This window comes from Cladosporium halotolerans (assembly GCF_011745625.1).
Source record: "Cladosporium halotolerans strain TM138-S3 chromosome Unknown Sca33, whole genome shotgun sequence".
Classification (NCBI taxonomy): domain Eukaryota; kingdom Fungi; phylum Ascomycota; class Dothideomycetes; order Cladosporiales; family Cladosporiaceae; genus Cladosporium; species Cladosporium halotolerans.
In genome coordinates, this window is record NW_027191484.1 from 121,332 (window position 1) to 147,901 (window position 26,570).

The window sequence follows — 26,570 nt, forward strand, 5'->3', positions numbered from 1 at the left end:
GCTGCTCCATGCCATGACCAGCGCTCGCATAGATATCGACGAATACCTGAAAGGCGTTCTTGCCGTACCCCGGTACCTGGGGATGCGCCAATTCGAACAACAATTCACCCTTATTGCGGTCGCCGGTGTAAGCAATTCGGTACCAAATCGTCCGAGGGGTGTATTCTCCAGGGAAGGCATCGATTTTCAGGTCTGGATTGAATGGAGAAAAGCGGAAAAAATGTCTGCTGGATCAGTCGAAGACAATCAATCGGTATTGCGAACGGCAACACTTGCACAAATGCTTTCCATCTCTAGACCAAGGCATCTCTATACACCGACTTGTATTGGATATGTCGACAATCGAGAATCACCAGACCGGTTCGGATGGATCTTTCAGATGCCTCATGGATCCCACAGTGAGACTACGCTGAAAACTCTCCACAATATGCTGGGCCAAAACAGCCACAAACCTACGCTTTCCCAGAGGATCGCCATAGCCTGGAAACTCGCTTCGTCCTTGTCATACTTACATACGACTGATTGGATACATAAAGGCGTCCACAGTGGAAATGTTTTATTTCCCTGTGACAATAAATCGATAGATACACAGCAACCGGTTCTTTCAGGATTTGAGTATTCAAGGCCCCAAGGCGGCGAAACGACATCTCGCAGCCCCGATCCGAGGTGGGACATCTACCGGTGGCCAACGGTGCAGAAGGAGGCGCCGAAAGCAGGAAGATCGCGGAAGACTTACGATATTTACAGCTTCGGGCTACTGCTCCTTGAGATAGCCCATTGGCAGCCATTGCATAGCCTGTTGTGTTTGAAGAGGTGGCCAGCACCGTCCGCTCAAGACTGTAGGGTTCGGGGTTGGCTCTTGAACGAAGAGCCATTGCCTCCTTTCAGAGGTGAAAATCCCCTTACCGATCTGCTACATATCGCCGGCGACAAGTACTGGAAGGCTACCAGACGTTGTCTCGTGGCACATGGCGAATCAGGCATGGCTGTTGACGAGGACTCAAATCAGTCGGAAGCTTCCAATAGTATACGGCTTCAAGACGCCTTTACCGAGCTTGTTGTCGGTGAGCTGAAGGGTGTCTCGATCTGAATTAAATCCAAACATAACCCTGGAAATGTCTCGTGTGAAGTTGGAGATCCAATAGTATGCGAAAAGTATTAATCGCAAGGCCATTCTAAACTAGATTATGGCATCAGGTTGCAGTTGCCCTCCAAATCGTGGTTTCACTGACAATCAGTCACATATTCGAGTACCGTTTGCCTCAATTTCTTGCAGTCTCCAGCAACTGAATTAACTGTTATCTTGCTGGCTGGCAGTGCTTCTACTCTCCAACAAACTTTGCAGGTTGCTATATTGCTTCCTCACCACGAAGTGAAGCGCTGTCCATCCGTCGAGATCTTCTGTGAGAGCATTGGCTCCACTGTCTAACAAAATTCGAACAACAGTCTCGTAGCCGTGCCCCGCCGCTCCATGTAATGCTGTTTGGTCGTTCTCGTCTTTGGCGTTGACGTCAGCGGTTTTTTCAAGAAGCTGCTTGACGACATCGTAATGCCCATTGCGCGACGCACAGTGGAGTGCGGTTTGCCCTGCTGCGTTCCGGGTGTCAACTGGAGCCCCAGCGTCGAGGAGAGCCTGCACAATAGAACCTTTACCGCGCGCTGCAGCGAAGTGAATTGCTCCAAGACTTCGTGCTTCTGCTCCCTCTCTCAGGAGGAATTTCACGTCGTCCTCTGAACCCGTTCTGCAGGCGTCATTCAACTTCTCGTTCTTGGTGCGCGGTATATCCTTCGCGCAGCTGCAGAACAGAGAATGATCTTGCATTGGTAGGGACGACCACGATTGTTCCACATCCTCTGCGCAAGGGCGTGAGCATCTGTCAAAATCCAGCATTTTACGGCAGGTGACGAGTAGATCATGCTGCCAGCCTTTAGGATGGAGACTCTCTTCTATCCAACAATGAACCTCTCTGATCTGCTTTGCGTAAGATGAAGTGGAGTTAGGCGAGGGCTTGAGAACATTACTCAAGTCCTTCGACTGGCCCGGGAAGAAGCATGCAACGAACATCTCAAGGAACACTGCCCCTAGGGACAAAATATCCGCAGAACGACCACGGGTCGCTCCTTGATCGACTTCTGGGGCGCAATACTCTCGAGTCCTAGAGGAATTGCGAGACTGATAGGTAGTTGGCATTGTTTTCCCGAGACCCATTTGCGAAATGCCAAAATCAGCTAAGAGAATCTTTTCGCCCTTGATCAGTACATTCGACGGTTTGATATCTCGATGTCGGATGCCCAGAGAATGAATGTAGCGTAGAACACCTATCAGACAACCGAACCACTGTAATGACGGTGCCAATCCAGGCCGGAGATAGAAGTGAAGATTAGCCTCTGCGCGGTCCATGACTATGGCAAACTTGTGTTGATCTTGATCCACCATATCAAAGTACGAGTGTATCAATCGAATGACATGGTAATGCCGAGCTGAGTGGAGGACTTTGACTTCCTTCTCGATTATTCGTCTCTGATGAAGTTCGGAGATCGGTTCTGTCTCATTATCGAGCATGAGGGTCTTCCGGACGCACTTGAGACCCTCAAAGCCCCCAGAAACTCCTTTCACTTTCTCAACACCAGTGGCTATCAGTGATGAGTTGCCGTCAGGTGCGAAAGGTATTTGGTCATCATCCTGGTAGGTAAATAGCTCGTAGGGTTCAACCTCGGGCCACATGCACGTCGTTTCCATGCTATGGGAGCGTGAGCCAGTCAAATGGCTCCCGAGTGCTCAGTACAGAACTTGGATACGAATTGAATGGGCCACCGATCACGCCCTGCTGTTTGGAAATGGATGTCAGGGTTGATAAGTTGACCATGGAGCGGCAAAATCAGCTTGCGGGGGAGTCCGGCGAGGACCAATCACATCCGGCCCAGGCATCCGCGCCATGACTGAATCGCCGGGCATTCCGGATTCGGCAGCCTGGCAAACACAAACGCCTTCACATCCGCACCAAGTGGACACCCCAATCAGTATTTCGACACCTTCTGGCTTCAGAACCGTCAGTTTCTTCGAGGCCCGGCCTTGCTAGCCAACCAAGCCGCAGACTTCGAGTGTCGGTCAGGTACCAGGGTAACGTGCACACGACGGACGAAGCCCGTACGAAGAGCGCACGCCTTCATGTAGTGTCCGGTGTGAACAGCAGTGGCCCATGCAGTGTAACCGAGTGCGATACAGAATAGCAGGAAATATGATGAGCCACACCGTAGGCCGTTCAAAATTTCCGTTCGACGTTGTGTTTATCCATGGATGACACCCAACATTTGGCGCACACCTCGCCGTCCAGTCTTCCGCAACCTTGTCACGTGGAACGATTCAGCTTGCGCATATTGTCAGCACGCGATGTGCTCCCACCGCCAACGCAACCGCCAACGCCGACCCAACATTGAAGATACAGAACACGAGCAGGAGAAAATAAATGCGAGACATAAAGGAACGCGAGAAGATTCCATCGTTCGCACGGGAGATTAGACACAGGCTCAGTAGGTAGGACAAAGCAACACCGAGAAACAACCATCACGAGCACCTTCTGGGCTTGTAAAGCCGGGAGCAGCACAAGTAGCACGGCAGTCATTACCCGTCTGCACACAAGTTTGCTAGCCAACGTCAACTTTAGACGGAAAGAGGTGGACAAGAAGGAGCACAGTTCAAGACGATGTAACACCCCGGGGAAGCAAGGATAATGGCCGCTCTTGAGAGACAGCCTGTGCTGACCTGGGGATAACTGGTTTAACGAAATGATCGTGCTGCGTTTTCGCCTGCGGAAACACAGTCAACAACGGCAGCCAGTCCACGTGGGGGCTCAGGATCGCATATTACAGGATTAGAAAAGTAGGTGAATTTATAGAAGGTGCAAGGATTGTTTTGTGTGAAAATTCTATGCACGATCGGTGTACTCTACTTTCAGGATGTGAGCGTGAAGCCTTTGCCGTACTGGGTCGTAAATTCCGTCTTTGGCCCGTGATTCCGCTGCTCTCCACGAGTGGCGGAAGTGTCACCCTGCTGAGGTGGGATATTCTGTCCTTGCGTATCGGTAGCTAGGCCGGAAAGGCTTCGAGCTATCTCCTTCAGAGCCTCGTCGCCAACATGCCCTCCGACTTGTCTTGTTCTCCAGCCTAGACCTCGGTTTGTACCGTGAATGGTTTTGCCATTTGTGGACACCATGAACTGCACGGCATCACCGATGGCGTAGTTGTCAATGGTGCTCACATTGTCCCTCAGATGCTCGCTTGCCCGATCACAAATGTCGATACTTTGTCGAGTTGCCTCCCATTCATCTCGTAGCCTTGCAAGGTCCGCACGATCTTCATCCGAAGCAATGACTGTCTTGGATCTGTCTATCAAGCTGGCAAAGAGCTTTTCCTCGTATCCCTGAAGTCTTCTGGCTGTATTAGCAAGAGACTCTCTACAGTTTTGCAAACCTCCTCTCATGATTTGATCCGGTATGGGGTCAGTGATTGCTGAATCCGTGGACGCAGATGTACGTCTGCTTGTGAGTTCGATCTGCGCAATGTGATCAGATAGATCGGCACAGATCTGCAGACACTTTTCAGTGCTCAGCCGCTCCTGCTTTATCATCTCAACTTCTTGTGATTCTCTCTCAGATATCACCACATTCTTGCCAAGGATTCGCTCAAGCTTGTCGTCCATGCCCTCCAGACGGTCTTCAAGATCGGCTCTAGCCGTGTCAATTAGATTGTGGTAGTCTTTGACGTTCTCAGCTGAAGTAGAGGACCTCCTTCTGAATAAGGTCCGTGGGAGTCAGCATTGCCATTGTATGCAGTAGAAGGAGTGTACACGCACAGAGTGGCGTCCGTGAGAGCAATGTTGATAGTGGCTTTGTAAGTTGCAAGCAGGCGTCTGAAGCCATCAAGGTCTTCACCCATATATCGGAGCTTGGCCCAGTCCCGGAAACTTGTACGGTCTTTGCCAGCGTGTACGGAGCATTTCAGTAATTCTCTCTCAAAATCTGCGACTGCATTGCCGCAGCGCTGTAAGGGGAGCTTGAGTGAAGAGAAGTCCACATCTGCGAGGTTCCCTATCGTCTCGGAGAGTGATGCCAGTATATCTTGCAAAGATGCTAGCTCATCTGAGAGCTCTTGTACACGCGTCGGGTGGTGCTGGAAACTTTTCACCAGCTCGAACAATTTTGCTGTAGACTTCAAGGTAACCGTGGCTAATGCCAGCACTCCTGAAGCCAGGCCAACAGCCTCTGCCATTTGTGTCTTCGGGTGAAGATAATGTGGGAAGGCGCGACGAAGTGAGGAAGTAAAGTTGAATAGCGCAGGACGTAATGCCACCTGGGAACAACTTCAAGAGTGATTCGAAGTGCTGTATCTGGTCAGCGCAGGATAGCTTTATATGTATTGTCAAGAGCATACTGTATGTTCGTCGGCGCTTATATGGATGGCTATAACTGACCTGACAACAGTTAGAGGCCATGCGGCGGCTTCGAGTTCCGTGCTGACCAACGGCGCGCTTCCAATGAACGCTAGGTCCACAGCTGATGATGGGCGCTAAAGTGGGGTTGAATCACATCACTGACTATATTTCACTGGCTCAGTCAGATGTGAGTTACTGTTTCAGCTTCGCATTTCTTCGAGTGGTCGGAAGAGACCTCATCTGCGCAGTACTGTAGCCTCGGATTCGATTTATCTGGCTTCTGGCAATCGCGGATGGTTGTGCCGCGGGAGAAGGGCTTTGTGATCTGCCAGTGTCACGCGCACAAATCCTGCTATGACCTATCAGATTTTCTCCGAAAGCTGGACCGCCGGAGGACGAGCCGGGCGCTTAACGTCGACCCTAGGTCAGACGTCCCCACAAAAACAGCTCCGCCTCTCGATCGCCAACCCATCAAGATCCTGAATACTTTGCTTCATTCAATCCCAAACAATCGCAGCTCGCGGATTTGCAACGACATTGGTCGGAAGCACGCGGCCCGCTGTCAGGCGCTGACACTAGTCCAAAGATCCTCCCCAAAAGCCACACCAAGCTAATCTCAGCCTGCGCGCTTCGACCCGGCGTCTAAGGCTTCACGGAGTTTTGAGCCTTTTATCCTCATCGCTCATTGACCTGGAGATTTGCTATCGCTCACGCGTCGTTCACGCCGGCAAACACCCGCCACCGTCCCAATACTGAGTTTCAATAGTCTTTCAGGACCTACATGAGCAGTCACAACCGGACTGCGAAAGGGGGATTCGCTTCCGTGAACCCATGTTCCTCGTAAGATGTTCCGCAAAACTCTGAATCGTGAGATCGGTACTCGACACGAGTGATTGAAGCATGCGTGGCCATATCGTGTGGTACAATGGGGGTTTTCGTTCTTAGATGCAGTCGGAATAAGCGACGGAAATACTCTTCAGGAACACTTGAACACATAGACAGCCGAGTTGTCACCACAATCAACATGATCAAAGATCTGGAGATTGGAAGCTGACACTATATCCGGAATGAACCCTATTCTTCAATAGCAGTTCCAGAAGCAGCCAAGTTAGATTGATACGCTCAAAGTATAGACTCGGAGGGAGAGGGAAAAGCGGCTTTGACTGGCAGCTCTGAGCACTCGAGAGCTTAGCTTCGGAAGCGACGATTCCTGGAAGCGAGTCCCGGAAATGGGAAACTGACTTCCAGAAATTGGGACGGAAGGGTCTCCGGTTGGAACACTAGCGCTTGACATTGGACTTGTACCGTGCCAGACCATATAAAGAGTCTTCTTATGAAAAGACAGTGGCTTCTGCCTGCGTACCTAAATTTCCTCGGCAAAGACTATGCCTTTGAATTTATCTTTATCTGTGCAGGTCTCTCACCGCCTACAAGGGTCAGGAAGCGGAGCAACAACAGGCATCTTCAGACGCTTGCGCGCCTCTCTCCGCCGCCATCGCTTGAAAAGGAGCATTTCCAGGCCTATAGCGACAGAGACATCAAATGAAATTGCAGATGATGATTCGTCATGGCTCGGACCTCCTCCTATGTATGACAAGAGAGATCGTACCCGTACTTTCTCGATTAACTCCCGAACCCGAAGCTCAGAGGAGAACAATTCTACGATATTTGAAGACGAGACAATGTTGACCAGTGCGACTGTGACTGGGCCGATGACACCGATCGACTTGTCAATCCTATTACCAAACACACCGCCTAGTTGAAGCTCTAGAGCTGAGGGCCTGGATTTAGTCGTTGCAGACCGAAACGATATGTACGGAGCGTCATAAAAGCTTCCATTCGTCGATGAATACATTCTCATTTACACGTATCAAAGCATCCTGTCCTCGGAAAGCATGGTCAATATTCTGCAATGTGGACTTATGTGACCACCGCTCGCTTTCGATCGATTCGGATGATTTGTGCCATTGCTGTGCGCAAATAACTTTCCTTACAATACTTTGAAGTAAGACGTAAGAGTTGCAATAACAGATCTCATGCAGTGTCGCACCGATGATGATGAGAAATGTTTGGAATGTTTTTGAATTGGCGTCAGGACAGGACTCGAAGAGCCTCATTGGACCAATGTAGTAAGAAAATGTCATCTAGTCAAGCAGACCATATTCAGCATTGCACGAGTGGATTAGGTAATACGAGCAACGCTTGAACTGGGTCTCAATATAGCGAGATCCCTGCAGGCTGCCCTGCGTTTTGCCATGTAACCCAAGATACACATCTCCTCTCGACACAAAATTCAACGTTACTGCGAAATATCAGAGCTCTCTCTCAAAACCATTGCCAGCTAAGAATATGATCTCTGCAGTGATTTAATATGCTGATTTGTTCGTGGATACAGGATCCAGGATCCTGGATCGTGCAATAGACCTAGCGGTTAACCGCGCTGCGAAATAGGGGAGCGAAGCAAGATTACGATTCCAGAAGCTACCACGTACAAGTGCGCCGTAAGAGATCTCTATGTGTCACTCTCACTGTCACGTGTGTTGGCTCGTCAAGCGAAAGCGGAACAGCGCATGAGGCTTAGCATGCAGGACTTTCTCATATTTATATTTGCCACCTTCGAATTCACTTCTTGTTCCACAGCACTCCAATCTTGCAACTCAAAACTATTCCTTCAACAAGCGGACCATGGTCGACCATTCAGATCTCTTCACATTAGCACGCAACACCGACGCCTTCAATCCTTCGACGGAGGCACTTGCCGATCCATTCTACGTACAAAAGCTGAATAGACTCCAAGGCATCTGGATAGAGTTAGTAGACCTGGGCTGTACTTATCATTTCGTGGGCTGATCGATATAGGTTTTGTAGGAAGGCTCAAGTCACGGTCGACGAACATCGGCCGTTCCTGCCTCTGCCGCACTTGAATACGGTGGTAGCCTTCTTGCGATATCTGTGTCGAACAAAGACCGGAACGATCGATCCCAATGGCAAAATAACTGTTAACAGCTTGGAGAGTTATTGGAGAGGGCTGAAGCTACTTATATATCGCCAGACCGGGTTGAAATACAGCTCAGAAGATCGGGTACAGATGAAAAAGGTTGGTGAAATGAGTTTCAGGATTTCCAGATGCTTACTTGCGTAGCATATCGCCCACAGCTTGTCACGCGAGGAAGGTCTTTCGAGTCTGTCGAAGCAAAAAGACCTTGCCGATCGCCCTGTTGTCGAGAACATCTTGAGGTTCCTCTGGGAATTTGATGAGCACAGATATGATCAGTCGCGAGTCCGCGTCCAGCTCGCTTTCGGTATCCTACTCATCCTCTACATGGGACTGCGCCCCGGCGAATTCACCGAGTCCCGCGCTCACAAGGGCTCCAATGAGGGACTCCATTGGGGCGACGTCACAGCCATGTTGATACCGGGAGAGCACGGTACGCGAATATGGCTTGCCCAAGTTCGAGTCCGCAATCGGAAAGGTCAGCGCAATCGAGAGGACAAAACGTCAGTCAAATATGCGCGCATAAGTCCTGTGCAATCACTGATACAACAATAGGCCAGTGGAAAATATCCGAGAGGATCTTTGGGACAAACATCTCTGTCCCATATCTCTTTTATTCGCACTTGCTCTGGCAGATCAAGCTTTCGTCGGTATTCGGACCGCTGAAGACTTCAGCAACATCAGGTTCAAGCGAAACAAACCCACCACGGTGCTTCGCGTCAGAGAAGATATGAAGAAAGTTCCCATCCTGAGGACACTGGATCGGAGCCGTGTTATCTCCCAAACGAAGATACTGCCTGCCGGAAAATTCGCCCAGTCGATGATAGATCTTGGTCACCGAGCGGGACACACTGGAAAGTTCTCGCCTTATGCCGTCCGCCGTGGGCACGGTAATACCATCGATCGTGAGTTACGTTCGTTGAAGCTCACGAGGCGAGGCTGACGTTTTTTAGGCGCCATGAGTGCCGTGCAAAGGCGGAGACAAATGGGTCACAAGAGTGATGACGTTTTCATGCACTACATCTCTGCAGTCTCAGGTGTTGACATCCAGAATGTAATCAACGGCAGAGATCCAGACCAAGCCTTGATTGATTACGTGCGCTCCATGCAGCCTCGAGTCGACCACGATGCACCTCTGCGCGACAGATCTAGACTGACCGATGTGATCCGACGCCATCCGAACAACACAGATTTTGCTGCACAACGTGAGGAGTTCTTTGCGAAAGATGATGACATCTTCGAGGGCAGCAGCACTTCGCAGCCTTTCACCACTTTGGCTTATCAACGAGTCCGATCGAGATTCTTGGATTCTTATTTAAGATATAACAAACCCCGAGCGAAAATGATCTCCACCATACAGAAAAGATCGGCGGATGTGGCGAAAGAGCGCCCTCTTGTCGAGGTTCTCCAATCACTAGCGATTCTCGCAAGCCCAGATGAGGATTGGCTTTACCCCTCGACGAAGCCCACAGAAACATACGCTTGCCACCAATGCGGTCAGCAGGGCACAAGAAAGTATGTACTACTGTCTCTTTCTCCTCCTCAATGACTAACGCTATCAGGCTGAGAACAACAGAGTTCAACATGCATCTGCTCAAATGCCAGCAGCTTGCTTTGACACAGATAGGCAGGATCTCAAAATGGACCGAATTTTGCGTCAAGATACGAAAATGTTTACTCCCTTCATGCGGCTACGACTTCCGAAGTAATGGACCAAACGATGCTATGGTACATCTCAGCAACCATTTCGTCGCACCGAGACGTGTGGGAACCATTTGCAGGTGGGACCGCTGTGGCATGAGAACACGTACCAAGACAGCGCTCCTGCGACATCTCACAGCGGCGCACGGCATACCTCTTTGCCACGACTCAATGAAGCAAGCCAGGTTCTGTTTCGAATGTTCGGAGTTCTTCGTTCACGAAGATGTCTGGGAAGATCATTGTGCTTCGCACGTCGCAAATCCTGAACTGTTCTGCGGGCAGATAGTCTGCCGGGGCATCATCATCTTTGCGCGGAAGTGTATGTTCTGCCTTGCAGACCATAATCTGACAGCAGCGGAACGATATTATGGCTTCACGCATGCGTCTAACTTCTTCCGCCACCTCCAGACACATTTAAAGTCCGTGCCTAACTGGCCATTGAGCTGCCCGCATCCAAATTGCTCCATCGACGTTGCCACGGAATCAGCTTTCTGGAATCATTCCAGGACCGTCCACGGCATCGCCAAGTACAAGCTTGAGCCAAATTCTTGCGCAAAGGATGCAAGCATACCCACGACGCAAGAGGAAGGCATGTCAGGATTGGATATGACTGAGATGTACCCGAGTAGCGATGATGCAACAGATGGCGATGAGAGCGACGACGACGAAACAGGACGAGGTCTTGAGGCTTCGGAAGTCTTTCCCGAAAAGAACCTCTCACACGCTTGTCTCGCCAAACTTTTACCATCGACTCCACCAGCGCTTTCGTCAAGGGCTGCTCCGCGAGTTAATGGACCTAAGTATGGACCAAGCCAAAATGAAATGGATCATGCTATCGCCGCTGGTAACACTGAATGGAAAGCCCCCGCACCGAACATTGGGGACCTCTGGGACACGAATGGACCGAGAATTGCCCCCTCGCATAGAAAGCACACGGAAACGACATATTCTGGCCATACTAACGATATCACCACCTGCACCGATCACTTCTATCCGCAACCAAACTCTCACCATGAGTCACAGAGTTTAGAGTGTGAGCGTAGGAACTACGACTACGTCTACGAAAAGGGCAACGCGATTTCGGAGTTCCCAGCCGTCGAGGCTCTTCTACAGGATACCCAGATGACGACTGACTATGGTCAATACGGTCAAAATGCCGTCATTCAAGAAGGTGATGCCTTGTATTCGATCGAAGCAGCTCCGATATCGGACACTATTACTTCGCAAGCACCAAACGACATCTCATCGTGTGACGCCTCTCCTCAAAGTTTTGAACAATATCGAAATCTCAGACCACTTCCGTCACAGCCTGGACGAGCTTGTGATGAACCTGGGTGTAACGAGATCTTCCGCTTTGCGCGAGATCTGAACTATCATTTGATAAAGAAACACGGACGAAGCCACCATACCTGCAACACAAGCGGATGTGGGAAAATTTTTCGGGATGCCGCTCGATTAAGAGAACACTCACAGTCACACACCAATAGGAAAAAACTGACTTGTTCAATCGGACAGTGTGGTAGGACATTCGCGCAGATGGACACCCTCCTACGCCATGAGCAGAACGTTCACGAAAAAGAAAGAATTCATGTGTGTGGCATGATCAAGGATTCAAGAACATGTCTAAGCGCGTTTGACGCTCCTTGGAAGCTCAAGAGGCATAAAGAAGGGGTTCATAGGTGTAAATAAACTCTGGAGCTACTCAAAAGCTCCTACAAAGGGCTATCTAGGTTTTATTACGTCCTTCTGACCTCAAGCTGACAGTACAACGAAAGCAAGATCCACCACCAAAACTGCACTCACATATATAGATAAGCTCCTCCAAGCAATATTGCAAATACCAGCGGAGCAATCATTGGAAGAAGTTTGAAAGGCGAGGGTGCTTTGGATAAAGTTGCTTGATTTGTTATGGGAGGCAGTATAGTGCCACTCCCATTAGAAGGTTTATCCGCTAGTAAGCTTGCGGAGGGAAGAGATCGGGTTGATGGTGTAGCAGTGCCGGGAGATCTGGCCGTTGGAAAGGTCCCATATGCAGAAGCGGTGGAAAACGATCCGGTAGAATAAATAGCGCCGGTATTGTGGCGAGAGATTGGAGAAAAGGTGAAACAACAGGCAGCGGAGCAATTAGCATGTGATTCCGACTGAATGAAAAGATATGTAGTGAACTCCTGTTTCATCTCAATCTCAACGAATCTCGTGCCGTCTAAACTGGATACTTCAGTGAAGGTATGCTCAGTCGTGATCGCATCTTGAGAGCAAGGGGGCTTTGACGACTCGAGTATTTGCAAATCCTCGCCAGCAGGAAGTTGGAACCATAGTAATAAGCCAAATTCGCTTCGGACAGAATTTAGAGAAAAAGCGTGTCCGCCATCTATGCGTAGCACTTCAATGAATACGCGATGTGGCTCTGAAGGGATTGTGGCATTCCAGTCCCGTGACCTTGGGTTTTCGTCAATAACGTGCTATTAACATTATTTAAGTTGGATCGCACCTAGGCCACTCAAGCTGGTGGGACCAGCCCATTAGGGGTAAAGCAAAGAGACACCACAGCCGCGACATGATGGGTGCTCTGTGATTTCTTGAATTTCAGGGGATATCTCAATTTATAGATGTGGGTGTAAGATATTCCGGAATTATGAGATCCAGGAATCGGTTCCAGGAGTACAATAAGATGCTTCGATGGTTTTCAAGACCAAGTTGCTTTCCAGGAATCTCCAGCAGAACGTTTATATATAGCGATATCTCGACTTCAATACACTTTCCAACACAACCAACACCTCCATCAGTCAGCAGGTCTGACTCTTTTCGTAGACGAGCAAACACTCCAAAGTACAACATGGCTTCCGCGGATGTTCATCCTCAGATTGGCCTCGGAGAGTCCTCTTCTTCACGTAAGCTCTCTAGAACGCAATTAAAAAGAGAGAAACGAGATACAAAGAATGCAAAAAAGAAGGACAACATAGGAGATATAAAATCTGGAGACCAATTCGAACAAGCTTTCAGCAAGGCTCAGTATACTCAGGACTCGTACAGCAAGTCTAAATACAAACCACCTACTGCTCAAGATGGAGACGGGGATGATGATGGTGCTGTGAAAAGTGGCGATGATGGTGATGATGATGATGGACTTGTAGAAGATGTCGAGGAGATTAGAGAACGAGAAGCCTTCTTGGAAGAAGGTGCCAAACAAGAAGGCATGCACATCAAGAACGGGTTGAGACGCTTGCCAGCGGATGCTGCGGCTCTTATTCAAGCGCATGCTTGGATTTACAGGAAAGCCTGGTATTTTGGCAAGAATGAAGGTCTAGTCGCGAAAATACGGGAGATCAATGCCAAACTGCATCTCCTGCCCGTTGAAAAAAAGTACGTTGAAGAATGGAAATCATCGTTTGCGGACTACAGAAGACCGGAAGGTGTAAGGACCGACAAAGATAATTACGTCAACAGTTTTCAGATGAACGATTCGCTGATAGATGTCATCGTTCTTGTTGCGAAAGGACTTGTTGATTGGAAGGAGCAAGCACCACAGAGCAATATGAGGAAAACAAAGGCCAAGCAAGTCCTCATGACCATTTACGCACAAAGATCAGCGCTTTACGACATGGGCCTCACCTACAAATCCATCGTGGATGCAAACTTGGCGAATGATATGTTGGTTTTGATCCAAGAGGGTTTATCAACGGTCGACACTCGTTCGAGATCCAGAATCTTGGCATGGTTAGAGGGAGACGATCGAGATCCTACAGCTGTTCAGCAGAGCATCATCCGCAAGGCACCTGCGGCGCTGAATTCCTTTTTCATACGGCTCGAAAGGAAAGAGTCAGTTGATGACCAAGTGGAGCAGCTTGAAAGAATTCAAGAAGCGATCACCGAGTCTAACAAGTCCGTGAACTTCATTGAGTCCGATCACGGGCTTGGGATCGATGTAATCCGCAGTATGGTGAAGGCACTTGGTAAGGCATCGGATAAGGACTTTGAAGATAGGCTGGAGAGGTTGAAATGGAATTATGTTGTGCACTTGGACGCGCAAGGCTGGAAGTGTCTCGTGGATGATACCCCAGCACTCAAAATGACAACCGAACAGGAGGCCAAATTGCTATCGGAACGTCCGAAGAGAAAATTGATCCAATATCGAATCCCAGTGGATGCCGAGCTCGACGAACGAATCGCTGTTCCTGATGAGAACGAAATTGACAAACGTAATGAAGCTGAGGGTGAAAGTAGTAACGACGATGATGGCCAGGATGGTACTACTGGTGACGATACGGATTCAGTCAACAGCAACGAAATGATGGAGCCTCCTGAAGCAAGTCTCGAAGGAAATACTCATCAGCGAAGCGCTGCCCGTTCAGCGGGGGACCATTATGATGGTCAGCCGACTCCTAGTCTACGAACGAATACACGAGCCCGCACAGGGTTCAGCAAGTGCAGCCTTCGGGGACCGATCAACCCTGAGTCCCCTGCGACCGAGTTCGGCTATATAGTCGGTGGGCGCCCTGTCGGAGCATTTAGTAGCAGGTTTATCATGAACGTCGGAACGTTTGACAACCCTGTCCACAGACTTCTATCAGGCACTGAATTTGGTCGCAACTCCGGTCCAGCGCTGGTTGAGAAGAGGCCATTGCCGCAGCCTGAACTACCCAGGAAGGCAGTAGACCGACAAGCGTCGGACGTAGTAAGCTTGTTGAGTGTAGTAGAGGGCGAATCTCGGGCGAGAGGCCGTCCCGTAACATACTATTCCATCATTTGGAAGGAAGAGGATTCATCACCGGTGTGGCTTTCGCGCTCTGATCTGATCTCTGTGTGTGGTAAAGCCTGGCTCGACAACAAGACTCAAGAGATCGCAGACGAACAAAACAGGGTCACTAAAAACAGTAGGAGCGGAATCTTGGAAGAAGCTTGGAAAATGGATCTTGAGTATCTTGCTGATATGAAATCTAGAGGTTTACATCCCGACACACAAAGACCTCTTCGTGAATCTGACAGAAAAACCATGCCTTGGCTTTTCCAAAGGCGGACTGCAGGAGCGCCCGCTCTGGACCGGATCTAAGGGTAGAGCCAGACGAAGGCGATGAGCTCATACTCATCTCGGTGGAAGGCCGTGTTCTAGCTAGAGAAAGTGCCTGAGACTACAGGCCGGCAGATTTGGGGTGAGCGAAAAGCGGCTGAACCGTTTCTCCCTCGTAGATTGATGAGCTGCGGGCGTATGTTTCTGGTGCTTTGCTGTCTGCCGTCATTGGGCGCAAATAGTTTGTAACTCTCTTTTCCTGTAAGGCAGATCTTCGTTCGTCCGCTGTTTTCATATCAAGGCATAGAGGTTTCGGACAGCCAGTTTGCTAATATTGTCAGTGTATAAAGTACGTAATGATTTCTGCAGAATGTTACCTCTCCCATAACACTTTGATACGCAAATTGCCAGGCATCAAGCTCGCTTTTCAATACTTGTACCTCACGAACAAGGTCAAGACGCTCTGCATCGCACTGCACGAAGTTTTTCGTTGCTGCAGACCATTCGCTAGCCAATGCCTGGCACTCTTGTTTCATGAACAATATCTGCTGATCAAGCTGATCCCTTCGAGCAGTCTCATTTCGGAGTGTCACAAGTGTTCGATGATGAGCCCAGCGCTCCGAATTCAGCAGTTGTTGAATGTTGTGTCGTTGGTCAGACCCCTCGGGTGAGTCTGCATGTTCGGGAGATTCGGCGCAAGATCGGCTAGATCGGATAGGCTGCAGCAGCGGGTGCAGAGGCAGCGCGGGTCTTTCCGCAGTGCTCGCCGAACGCATGAGGAGTGGCGGAAGCTGCGGAGCGTGCGGAAAGTCGGTAAAAGGCATGGTCATTCATCAAACGAGTGAAAAATAGAGCTGCTACCGATGGTTCTGGCGCAAGAAGTAGTCACGAGATGCCTCCATAATCACCAGCAGACAAACCGACAGTGTAAGACCGCCCACCGTCTAACTTCGTACCCACTGTAGGGCGCACCTCGCGCAGCGACACCAACTTCTTGACCTGCATTAGCTCGCTCAGCTGCACACCACTACGCGGCTATTAGCGCCGTTGTGGCGCGCGCGGCGTCAGTCCGGAACTTCCCCGGCCTGCCAAAGTGCGGCCGTGTACGCCACATTACGCCGCACAACGCTCGGTTATGCGACTAGGACCAACGTCACATCATCGACCAAGAACATCTTCCTGGAATTGATGTAAATCAGCTTCGGACATTGATCCTTCAAGGACAAGGAAGCAAAATGTGATGCAATGGGGCATATAGGCGCCATTGTGTGAGGGAGCATCCCAGGAATCCGACCTTGGTCGTGCCAGACCGTGCGGACGAACGTGGAATGGACGTGCGCCGCAGTCCTGGTACTCTCCTTCCAGGAAGCGGTAATACTGGAAAACGGAATCGCAGAGCTCGATCGAGCATGCAAGCCGAGCTGTGTGGACTGCGCACTGTCATATCATTAGCTTGATCGCCGCCATGCCGCAAAAGGGGATACCCAGCCATGTCGGCCATCGATACGCCATTCAAGCGCCATTCCCGCGCGCAGGGTGTCACCCTCAATGATCCAATACGATCGAAACCATCAACATCTCTAGAGCTTAAACCACCGTCATCCACGCTCTCGAGAGAAGGCGCGCTTCGTAGATCTCGCTTGCTGAATGTCCGACAAACGCCCTCTTGGATACAGTCTAAGGGGGAAACAGTCGTTCTTTCAGAGGTTAGCGCGTCAGGGAAAAGCTCCGAAAAAGCCGAACGATCAACAACCCCGCCTTTACGAGTGGAGACGATAGCAATCCCCAGATCAAATTGGGTAAACTTTGTCAAATTGGGAACCCTCGTCCAAGGCGGCCGAGAGTTGCTCATATGTTGCTCTCGCCACGATCAGCAACTTTTCATGCTCAAAAATGTTACTAGTGACAAGAATAGTCATATAGAGAAGACGGGAATGCTCCAACACCGCCATATCGCACTGTCGAGCTTTTCCATCGAAACGGAGTCCATCTCCTACATCGCATTCCAATTCACCCGTCACACACTGGAAGAGCTTTTGCATATTCACGTCACGATGGATGAACACCACATACGGGCGATGGCATTACCTGTAAGATCGGCCGATCGGGGCCAGTCCTGACTAGTAATCTAACATTTTCAGGTCTTTCAAGCTATCAAGTATCTCCATGAAAAGAAACTTCTCCACGGGAGTGTAAACGCCCAGTCAATTCGCATTTGCAGTCGCTCTGGAACTGTAGTGCTCGGTGAGTGCAACACTACTTACTAAGGTCAGTGAACTTCTTTGACCAGAGGGTGTAGGGGACTGCGACGGTTGCGAGGAAGTGGCGAAGCCCACCGGTACCGATCTTGAAGGTCTGGGAATCGCCATACTCAATTGCATGGAGGGCACGTTATCCGACCTTACTGCAACCCGCGTAAAAGAGTGTCGAGCGTCTAACAAGGTATTCGGGCTTAGCAGTCCAGAGAAATGGAGCGAGCATAAACAGCTGGTAGATTTCGTCGATGATATTTTCAGTGCTCAAAGGAAGCCTGTTGTTAAATTCATGAAACCTGTAGGAGATTTGAGATCATCTGAGCCATCCGAAATTATCAAGTACTGACTTCGAAAAGCACGCATACGTTACGCATGGGTGTTGGGATCCGGAAGCGCTGGTGCCGTTAGCCGAGCTTGCTAGCCTTGAATGCTTCACCTTGTGGCACCCCGCCTGAGGATTTCATCACAGTACTCGTCTGGTGCGGCGTTGGTATCTGTTGGCGGCAACAAATATGATTGGTACTTTTAGTTGAACATTAAGCGCTCGGATCAAGGCCCTGCTGTGCCACATGACGAGCTCTTTACATTTAAAGCTCCGAGTGCAACCCCGGAGCTCTTTGTTTTTTCCTAACTGACTCGAAACGGCTTCCATTTATCGTGAAGCGATGGCTTTCCACGGCCAGCACCCTTTTCAATACACGCCTCAACCACAGCCTCAACAGAGTAATACATTCCAACCTCCGTTCGGCCCTGCACCTTTCTCCACGAATAGCTCGAGCGCGCCCGCGTCTTTCAACGACCTACCGTTACCTGGTGAGCAAGGAGCTTTTGCAACGAACGATGCGCAAAGCTATGACCTCCCTCAAAACGCTGGACCTTTCAGAGCGTTCTCGTCGCAGCTCATGCAGCTCGAGAGCCGACTAGAAGGACGCTTTCAGGAGATTCGTCTCCGCGCAGAGAGCGCTGATAGGTATCGTCCCCGGTTCTTCACACGGCATCCATGTCTCTGATCTATATCAGTGCAATTGCCAAGCTTGAGAACACCCGGAATCGTACCAACCCTCTTGATCGAGCAATTGAAAGTCGCCTCGAAGATCTTGAGAATCGTTCAGCGCGTGCCGAGACATCGCTCACTACGCTTTCCAGGTCTCTTCAAGGTCTGACCAAGACTCTAGATGAGCTTGACTTGAGGGCAGAAAGAAGTGCCGACGATGCTTACGCGATGATCACTCTGATTATTGACATAGTGACAAGGCAACTCGAAGTCAATAGGATGGAATCAAAAGAACTGCAGCAATACCAACAGCGAGGTGAACAATAGAGTTAAACACAGATGGATGAATTGGAGGTTGGAAAGCAGAGCTTATGGCGTTCGAATACTGAATTTACATCATTATACTACTGCTCAAGACGCTGTCTCCTTGGTATTACCGTGATTTCCTGAATTCGATCGGGATTTATCTTGCCGAACCCACGATCAACCCAGAGAAGCGAGGAGCTTCGCTGCGGTTCGCAAAGTCTTCGCTTCTCTCGTGTCAAGCCACAGTCAAAGTAGCGCTCCCATTCCGACGCGCTCCTAGCAACATCCCGCAATCTGGCTCCTCTACAAAGCTTCCCTCCTGTCGCAGCGACAACAAGCACGATCCTGACATGCTCGATCCGACTATGTTCAGGGTCGCACACCACTTTGTACTCCCTGATTTGCTTTGCGTCCAATTTACCACGCGAGCATCGACGCAATGCGATCAGTTCACCGAGCTGGTGTCTTTCGCGCTGCTGCTGGCTTAGTAGGGCCATGCCCATTTGTCCACCATCAAGCAGACTATTGCGGTGCTCGTGCCTATCAATGGTGGTGATACGCTGGAGCATTGTGTGATTAGATGAGGTGAGACACCGACGTTTTCGAAAATCTCGATGTCGTAATCCTCCGGTATCGGATCCCATCGCAACGGATCTGATCCACTCCTCAAACGTCTCTGCAGCTCGATGAGGGAATATTTTGCTACAGTGTGAATTGCATCCAGTTATGCTGGTCAACAGTAATGACGTGACAAAGAGAACGCAGCCCGGATGTCGGTATCTTTCGTCGCCATCGAGATGGGTGTAACACAAGTCACAAGCACATTGAGAGCTTCGCAGGCAGAGCACGTATATCTCCGTCGATAGCAACGTAATGCGCCCGTCACTCTGAGGCAGCCGGCAGCGTGGTTCACAAGGTCATGGTCTGGTTTGAGGTGGAAAGACCGGTCGAAGCAAATTTCGCTGGTCTTGCTCTTATTGCAAAGGTCCAGAAAGCCTGGTTTTTCTGTTTCGCAGAAACCGCATTGATCATAGATTACGCAGCACATGCTCGAAGACGAGAGTTGCTTCAGACACAGGGCTATGAAATTACAGCTTATCCTCGTTAAGATAGAAAAGGAGGTGTCGCTAGAATATGCAATTCCAGGAATGTGATTCCAGAAAGCCATTTCTTTGTATAACGGCACGTGGGGGCTGACGTGCAGTCATGTACGAGATCTCAAAATCCCGAGAACTGGCTCCTAGACAAGGAATTGTTGGTTTGAAGTCTTCCTCGCGAAGGAGAAGATATAACGTCAGATCACGGACACATACTCGCGCGCAGCTTACAGCGACCGCGAAAGTCTCTGCTATCCCAATGAAGACTATCCAAAGCGTTCATTTCCCCCTAGAAGTCGTGACTGCAATCTCCCGTGGGCCTAATAGTATCGAGCTTCACCAGCTCGTCGGATTTGAGAACCATGTCCAAGGTTGCGACAAGTGCGTCATCGCCAGTCATCTTCGAGACTTTCCCGAAGCTCTTTGCAAACGCGGCAGATACCTCGCAAAACATCTATTGGCTTATGTGGTCGGAGCTTCAAACGGGCACACATATAGTACGACCTCGTACCGCACCCGATACATGAGAGTGGAGATACCTCGTGACATGGTCTACGCCCATCTGCTTTACGGGAAGAATAACCTCACGCATAGGTCACGTTTCTCCGGGGACTATCGCGGTAGCGAGCGCCGGGCGAGGTCGCGAGCGAAACCAGTCGGGCATATATTTAAAGTTGTGTATCGTATACGCAACGCCAGATGAATAGTTTTTGGGTATATACTCACGTTATGACGAAGTTTATTCTTGCCATCATTCTTCAACTCGTCAATGCTGTGTGCAATGTTACATGCCCTTCCAGGCGGGCCAGTGCCCTTCAAAGCACCTAACGTTACTTACGTGAACATCGTGACGCATCGGCACATGCGAAGAGCTATCGCACTAGCAGTTTACTATGAAGCTTCAGATGCACGATATGTAAGGCCTGAGGGACTTCTTGGGTACATATCAAGCCGGGAACGCATTCCTGGATATGTAATTCTCATCTGAATGCTCTGGATACAGGAACGGTCGATTTAAGACGAGACGCACTTACCATTATATGCCAAATGAATTGTATATAAGAACGGCAACCGAAGCTGTTTGACAGCTGAACAACTCAACTCAGCACAACACAGATTTTATTGAAATCCCAAATACTCGACGACATGCTTCGTAAAGCCGTCGTTCTCCTCTCAGTGTCAGCCACTACCGTGGTAGGCACACCAAGCGTATCAGTTGACCACAGCCTCCCGTGTCAGATATACCCTATCAGTACCTTTACTGCAGGCGAAAAACTGCAGTTTCAGTCTGCACCACCTCCACCCGCATGTACGAGATGTCGTCTAACATGATTGACAGATTGATTGGCGATCAAGAAAAAAGTTGCCGTGTAGTGATCGCATTCAGCGACCCACGATTCCTCCCGGTGTCCATTCTTGCGGTCCCCCGAGAGTGCTCGGGATATCAAACAGCGACGGTCCGTTTGCCGGAATCGCTCCCCGACGGCTATGCCTCGATTCAGTGGTATGTCACTTGATGCAATGCAGAGGGCGTTACGTATCTAACTTTTTTTTTCACAGGCAATGCGAGGGTGAATTCACCACCTCTTGCAATGTCCTCGATGTAATTGGCGGATGCAATGATCTGGAGGCTTTCGCCAGTGAGCGTGAAGGCATGAGGATGAGGGTAGAGTGTCATGGCGATGAGGTGCGCCAAAAGCGGGAACCAGAATCCAGGAATTTACTTCAAATCCTGCACCTCAACAGCACATTGGGTTGAGAATTGTCTCTGTATATATGGGAGTCTTCGCTCCAAATTGATTCTCTTAGGCATGTAATCTCTTTTCGCAGCCGCCATTAGCTTGAATATCGAAACCATGGATGACGATAAATCCTTCAATACAAGTGAAATCGAAAAGCTATGCTTCGTCATTGAAAGCAAATTCGGCGAAGTCAAAGAACGTCTTGATCGAATAGAGCAACTGGTCTCTGACCAGGCTCCAGGGGCTTGCCAGGACAGAAAAACTGAACTGAAACGGTGGACGTCGTCAGTGGCTACAAAAGTCGGGATCAGACTTGTACGCGCTCTGGCGAAAGAGGCGGTTCCCAAGAATGGTAGGATTCTTGACGTGTTCAGCGCAATCAGAGACTGATTCACAAGAGCAGGGGCACTACTGGAGATGCTCGAGGCGTGCAGGATGGAAGGTCGGGTGAAGTAGTGTTTTGTATTGCACGTACAGAGTGACATGAATATAAATGTGCGAAAATGTCAATCTAATCGTTGTACACCCTTTCTGGCTGTCTTGTTTGGAAAAATCCAGTAGAACAGACCACTTGACCTTCAATGATGACTTGGACTCGTGGCTGCGCTTGATATGGAGCTCATCGTCTGACAAGTGATGGTTTGTCTTCAGATGCTCAGGGCTGGCGGGGGACAAAATGCCCGCGCGGAACCCTATGTTTGGTGGGAATCAACTTCTCGTAACGTTAGAACATTTCCTGCAGCTATCACATCCATGCACACGCGAAGCCCACGCGGGATCCTTGCGGACGTAAGTCTGCCGGGGTATCACGTGGACTAAAGCCCATACGGGCTTTCAATACGTGCGGGCTTTCTGCGTCTACGGTCCGCGGGTGTACGCGGGACTGGCAGATTACGAGATCGTCACGTGAAATAAAGCCCATACGGGCTCTCAGTGCATGCGGGCTTTCGACGTCTGCGGTCCGCGGGTGTACGCGGGACTGGCAGATTACGAGATCGTCACGTGAAATAAAGCCCATACGGGCTCTCAGTGCATGCGGGCTTTCGACGTCTGCGGTGCATGGATGTTCGCGGGACCGGGGTTTCCCCCAGCGTTCAGCCGCACGTGATGCCTCGGCAACCGACGGTCCCGCGTGGAGCCGCGGACCGCAGACGTCGAAAGCCCGTATGTACTGAGAGCCCGTATGGGCTTTACTTCACGTGATAGCTCGTAATCCGCCAGTCCTCCGGGCACCTGCGGACCGTAGACATCGAAGGCCCGTATGTAGTAAGAGCCCGCACGGGGTTTGATTCACGTGATGAGCTCACAGATTTGGGATCTACTGGCGTCAATCACGTGCTTTGCGAGTTCCGTACGGGATATTCTGGTCGGCGGGCGTTGAAAGCGTGCGGTACGTGGAGGCGGCTGGCTGATGTCCGGACATAAGAGAGCGCCGAAGGCTGCTGGTATCGTTTTCTTAGAACAAGACGCAGCGGCGTGGTCCGTACGGAGCGCGTCGGCTCTCCATCTCACACCCTTTCTCCATCGGCATGTGGATGTAGGTAGAAAACGGTTGAAACCGCCCGCGCGGGTATATAACAGATTTTAGTCACATGCTCTATCACACACAACTAAGCACAGGAATGAAGAGTAGAGGTTCTGTACTATCGCAATGCACAATAATACATGCATTAATCACGGCCGCCATAAGCTTCCAAGGTCTCGGAGGGGACCCACATGGGCTTCCACACGACTTCGACAAGACCATGAGCGGGAGAATCCGACATCGACTGTACCCAGTGGAGCAGCGGGTGTCTGCGCAACACCTCGAGTGTGTTCTCGTGAATCAACGAACTCTCCCATTGAACGAGAGATCTCCCAGCATGTTCTCCCACCAAATCTCCAAACTCGAACTGCGACTGGCGCTGTACAACATCCTCATAGTTTCGCAGAATATCGACAGGTTCCCAGCTCAGCTCCCAAACAACCCTCGAAAGGCCGCTCCCAAGGGATTCCATGTATGACACATATTCCAGCAATGGTTTACTGTGTAGGAATCTATCGTTCAGATCACAGTCGCGGATTATCGAGTCGGCCCACCGGATTTGGCATTGGTCGCCCTCGATTCGGAGAACACTGTCGAGCTCAAATTCGAAGTTCTCGAGCCTGGCATTTGGAGCCACGCCAGCGAAAATGTCGTGACCGGATCCGTCAAAGATCGTAGACGCTTCGCTTGGATGAGGCGATGGGGAATCCGAGATGCAACGACGGGGTTGATCCACAGCTTTGAGGATGCCGCGATGCTCAGCAGTAGCAACGACACCGCCGATTTCTCGAGGACTTGGGCTCACAGAGAGTGGCGCCTCTTCCTGAACATCGGCGAGCTCGGATGAATGAGTGCATACTGACAGGGGAAGGTGCTCTTCAAGTGGAGAAGATTTGCGTGCATATATGGAGTCATTCTCGCCAGCGATAGAGGCCCTCGTACGGCTGCGAGGATGCGGTGCCTGGTACTTGCTTTGACTGTGGTAGATGGAATTACTGGCATGGTTCGCACGTTGCCTGGAAGCTTTCGGCATGGTAGCTGCTGCGAGCGTGGAGGCCAAACGGAATTCTCGGCTGAGGAGCAGTAGGTAGGCAAGGAGATGGAGTATTGTGTAAGGGAAGAGATGGAAAAAGACGCAGGCAATTACTTTGCCTTTATACACGACCGTATCTGACCATACCCTCACAAGCTTGGAGTGCTCCACTGTAATGATTGGGCACCCGAGTTCCGGGTCAGGGTCAGGAAACAGCACAGCCTACGCCAGCATCACATGCCAGACTACCTGCATTGCATTGCGGTAGGACGTGAATTTGGTAGGCTGAGGAGTGTCCGTGGTCTGTTGGTGGCGGATTGGAAAGGGGTATCGGCTCCGCCGCCTCACATGCACCAGCAAATCCCGGAATGGCCATAACAGGAATTCAACCACGCAGACCAATCCAATCGCGCTCAAGATCGTCATCATGAATTATGCCCAGCCCACACAATCACGGCCAGCAGCGGCTCTTCGACTAGGAATTATCAATGGCGGCGAAGTAGCATTCAGCGATCAGGAAAGCCAGCACACTCTCCTTGACGATGAGACCTCACAGGCTTCACGCCATTCAAGAATAGTGCGAAGCAGCTCCGAAGTTGCAAAGATGCGAAACGTCGATTCCGGCATTGTGCTATTAGGCAGAGTTGGATGCGGGACTGAGGAACTCCGGGGCTCCGTTTGGGATGTTGATGCCTTCTTGCCCATGACATAGACGAGACTCAATGCACTGACTTCTTAATGTATTGCTCAACTCATCTTACGAGTGCAGTTTCGAATGAGGGAATCAACGCGGCGCGGCTGCTGGCGCTGAATTGGAATGATGCGGCATATCGACACGAACCATGTGTAAGCTTTCAGCGATCGCGATGCATACTGCGAGAAGCGGTGATGCCCACCACCAACAACTGCCGGGTTGAATCATCCCAGGGGCCTGTGAGACGGAAGAAGCGTGCTTCGAGCGATCTATTGGCGATGGATGCTCCGCAGTCAAGCAGGACGAGATGGCGTCAGCGAGACTATCGTTTCAGTCCCAAGCGGATCGATGTGGTTGGAGAACGCAGTCGACCTGTGTGGAACCTGAGGCTCAGCAGGCGAAGAGGGTACCGTCATGGGCACGAGCATCGCATGCGGTTGGATACGATTGCTTCTGAGCTGACAATGGCTTGCACTTGCATGCATTGCCTGGTTGGCTCTTCACCGCCAAGGATGCTAGGATCAAGAGCGCGAGAAGGTATAAAGCGCAGCTATAACCCTCATGGTTGATGGACGATTCCCAACCGCACCACTTCAAAGAATATTTCCATCGATCTCCATCACACTCCATATGGCGACCACGAACGACCACAACAACCATTGGATGGCCCTGGGGGCATTTCCTAGGTCCGATAGAATGCTGCAGGACGATGACCAGCTGTTCAACTGTCCATCGAATGTGAGCATTAGTGGCGCACCGCTGTCAGTCGATTGAAAGCCTAATAGTCCGCCGCAGAGTACCTTCACGGCTGAGGCTGAAATGCATTGGCTTGATGATTCGCTCGCCGTCAGCGCATACTTCACTGTGGCGCAGTATCCATACGAGCTTTGGCGGATATCGACTTTTCCACAACTGTCAACGCGTGACCTCGTGGACAACGTTATTGACAAAGTGGGCTTACGTCGGGCAATAGCCCTCCACGTTGGCGCTAACCTTGTGACATTCTGTGTTCCTGCTGTGGCAAAGATATTACACAGCTTAGGCCATCAATGCCTCTGCCGATCATCTGTCGAAAATACCACCACCAACGTCGAGGACTGGCTCCGTCAAAAGGTCGACTTGGCTGTTCCAGAGTGTCAGTGGCACGCGGGTTCGACCCCATACGCCAGAGTGAATTATCTGATGGCGCTGGTGCAAGAAGTTTTCCGGACGTTGCCCATATCTTGGAGCGATGCAGTCACACAGAGCGAAGACGGCAACGCTGTTGATGGCTCGCTCGAGTGTATCGCCCAGGCTGTGCGAAGTGCAAAGCTTGAGCCACAAGTTATGCTAGGAACTTGGGCAGCCGAGAACATGTTCCCAATTACCAAACCCATGAATACACCGGAGCGCTGGGAGCAACAGCCGCCGAAACGGTTTGACGAAAGGAACTCGCTTCCACGAACGGGCGGCCAGGAGGATGGCAATGATGGTTTCTCATCCCAAGATTCTCAGCATGCGGGACGCGAAGGTTTGTCCGCCCTACGCATGTCGATTCACTGGAGACTAATTGCGGTGTTAGCGGCATACGAAGCCGGCGAGGATGACGCAATATCTGTTGGAAGCACGGTTGGAGACCTTGACAAAATCCCAGATCGAAGGAAGGTGATTGCATCCCAGCTGCTCTCCGGTATGTTACTCGGGGATATCGACAAAGGGTGGAAGTTGACAAGCACAGATGCATCCTCAGTCGACGCTTCCTGTAAGCCAAACGTGAGGAGTTCGCGAGCCCCGGCACCCGAGTATGACA

At 50.5% G+C, this 26,570-nt stretch overlaps 6 protein-coding genes across 6 annotated transcripts; 3 read left to right on the plus strand and 3 right to left on the minus strand.

Moving 5' to 3' along the window:
- Nucleotides 1–1,291: 1,291 nt before the first annotated feature.
- On the minus strand, nucleotides 1,292–2,740 carry WHR41_07774 (uncharacterized protein; the record flags this gene model as incomplete). The annotated part of the gene is made up of 1 exon (XM_069376378.1): nucleotides 1,292–2,740. The coding sequence occupies one exon, from the start codon at nucleotides 2,738–2,740 to the stop codon at nucleotides 1,292–1,294; it is 1,449 nt and encodes a 482-aa protein (XP_069226758.1).
- Nucleotides 2,741–3,765: 1,025 nt separating this feature from the next.
- WHR41_07775 (uncharacterized protein) lies at nucleotides 3,766–5,623 on the minus strand. Its single transcript, XM_069376379.1, has 5 exons — nucleotides 5,522–5,623; nucleotides 5,431–5,470; nucleotides 4,853–5,380; nucleotides 3,869–4,790; nucleotides 3,766–3,807 (listed from the first exon to the last, which is right to left on the minus strand). The coding sequence occupies exons 3-4, from the start codon at nucleotides 5,266–5,268 to the stop codon at nucleotides 3,953–3,955; spliced, it is 1,254 nt and encodes a 417-aa protein (XP_069226757.1). The 5' UTR covers nucleotides 5,269–5,380; nucleotides 5,431–5,470; nucleotides 5,522–5,623; the 3' UTR covers nucleotides 3,766–3,807; nucleotides 3,869–3,952.
- Nucleotides 5,624–8,116: 2,493 nt separating this feature from the next.
- On the plus strand, nucleotides 8,117–9,975 carry WHR41_07776 (uncharacterized protein; the record flags this gene model as incomplete). Its single annotated transcript, XM_069376380.1, has 4 exons — nucleotides 8,117–8,241; nucleotides 8,588–8,929; nucleotides 8,982–9,331; nucleotides 9,380–9,975. The coding sequence occupies 4 exons, from the start codon at nucleotides 8,117–8,119 to the stop codon at nucleotides 9,973–9,975; spliced, it is 1,413 nt and encodes a 470-aa protein (XP_069226760.1).
- A 6,277-nt stretch (nucleotides 9,976–16,252) lies between these two features.
- WHR41_07777 (uncharacterized protein) lies at nucleotides 16,253–17,740 on the plus strand. Its single transcript, XM_069376381.1, has 3 exons — nucleotides 16,253–17,225; nucleotides 17,277–17,379; nucleotides 17,435–17,740. Exons 1-3 carry the CDS (start codon nucleotides 16,626–16,628, stop codon nucleotides 17,734–17,736), a joined length of 1,005 nt encoding a protein of 334 aa, XP_069226759.1. The 5' UTR covers nucleotides 16,253–16,625; the 3' UTR covers nucleotides 17,737–17,740.
- Nucleotides 17,741–17,827: 87 nt separating this feature from the next.
- Nucleotides 17,828–18,801, plus strand: WHR41_07778 (uncharacterized protein). The gene is made up of 2 exons (XM_069376382.1): nucleotides 17,828–18,360; nucleotides 18,411–18,801. Exons 1-2 carry the CDS (start codon nucleotides 18,056–18,058, stop codon nucleotides 18,709–18,711), a joined length of 606 nt encoding a protein of 201 aa, XP_069226756.1. The 5' UTR covers nucleotides 17,828–18,055; the 3' UTR covers nucleotides 18,712–18,801.
- Nucleotides 18,802–23,199: 4,398 nt separating this feature from the next.
- Nucleotides 23,200–24,087, minus strand: WHR41_07779 (uncharacterized protein; the record flags this gene model as incomplete). Its single annotated transcript, XM_069376383.1, has 1 exon — nucleotides 23,200–24,087. The coding sequence occupies one exon, from the start codon at nucleotides 24,085–24,087 to the stop codon at nucleotides 23,200–23,202; it is 888 nt and encodes a 295-aa protein (XP_069226755.1).
- Between the last annotated feature and the right edge of the window lie 2,483 nt (nucleotides 24,088–26,570).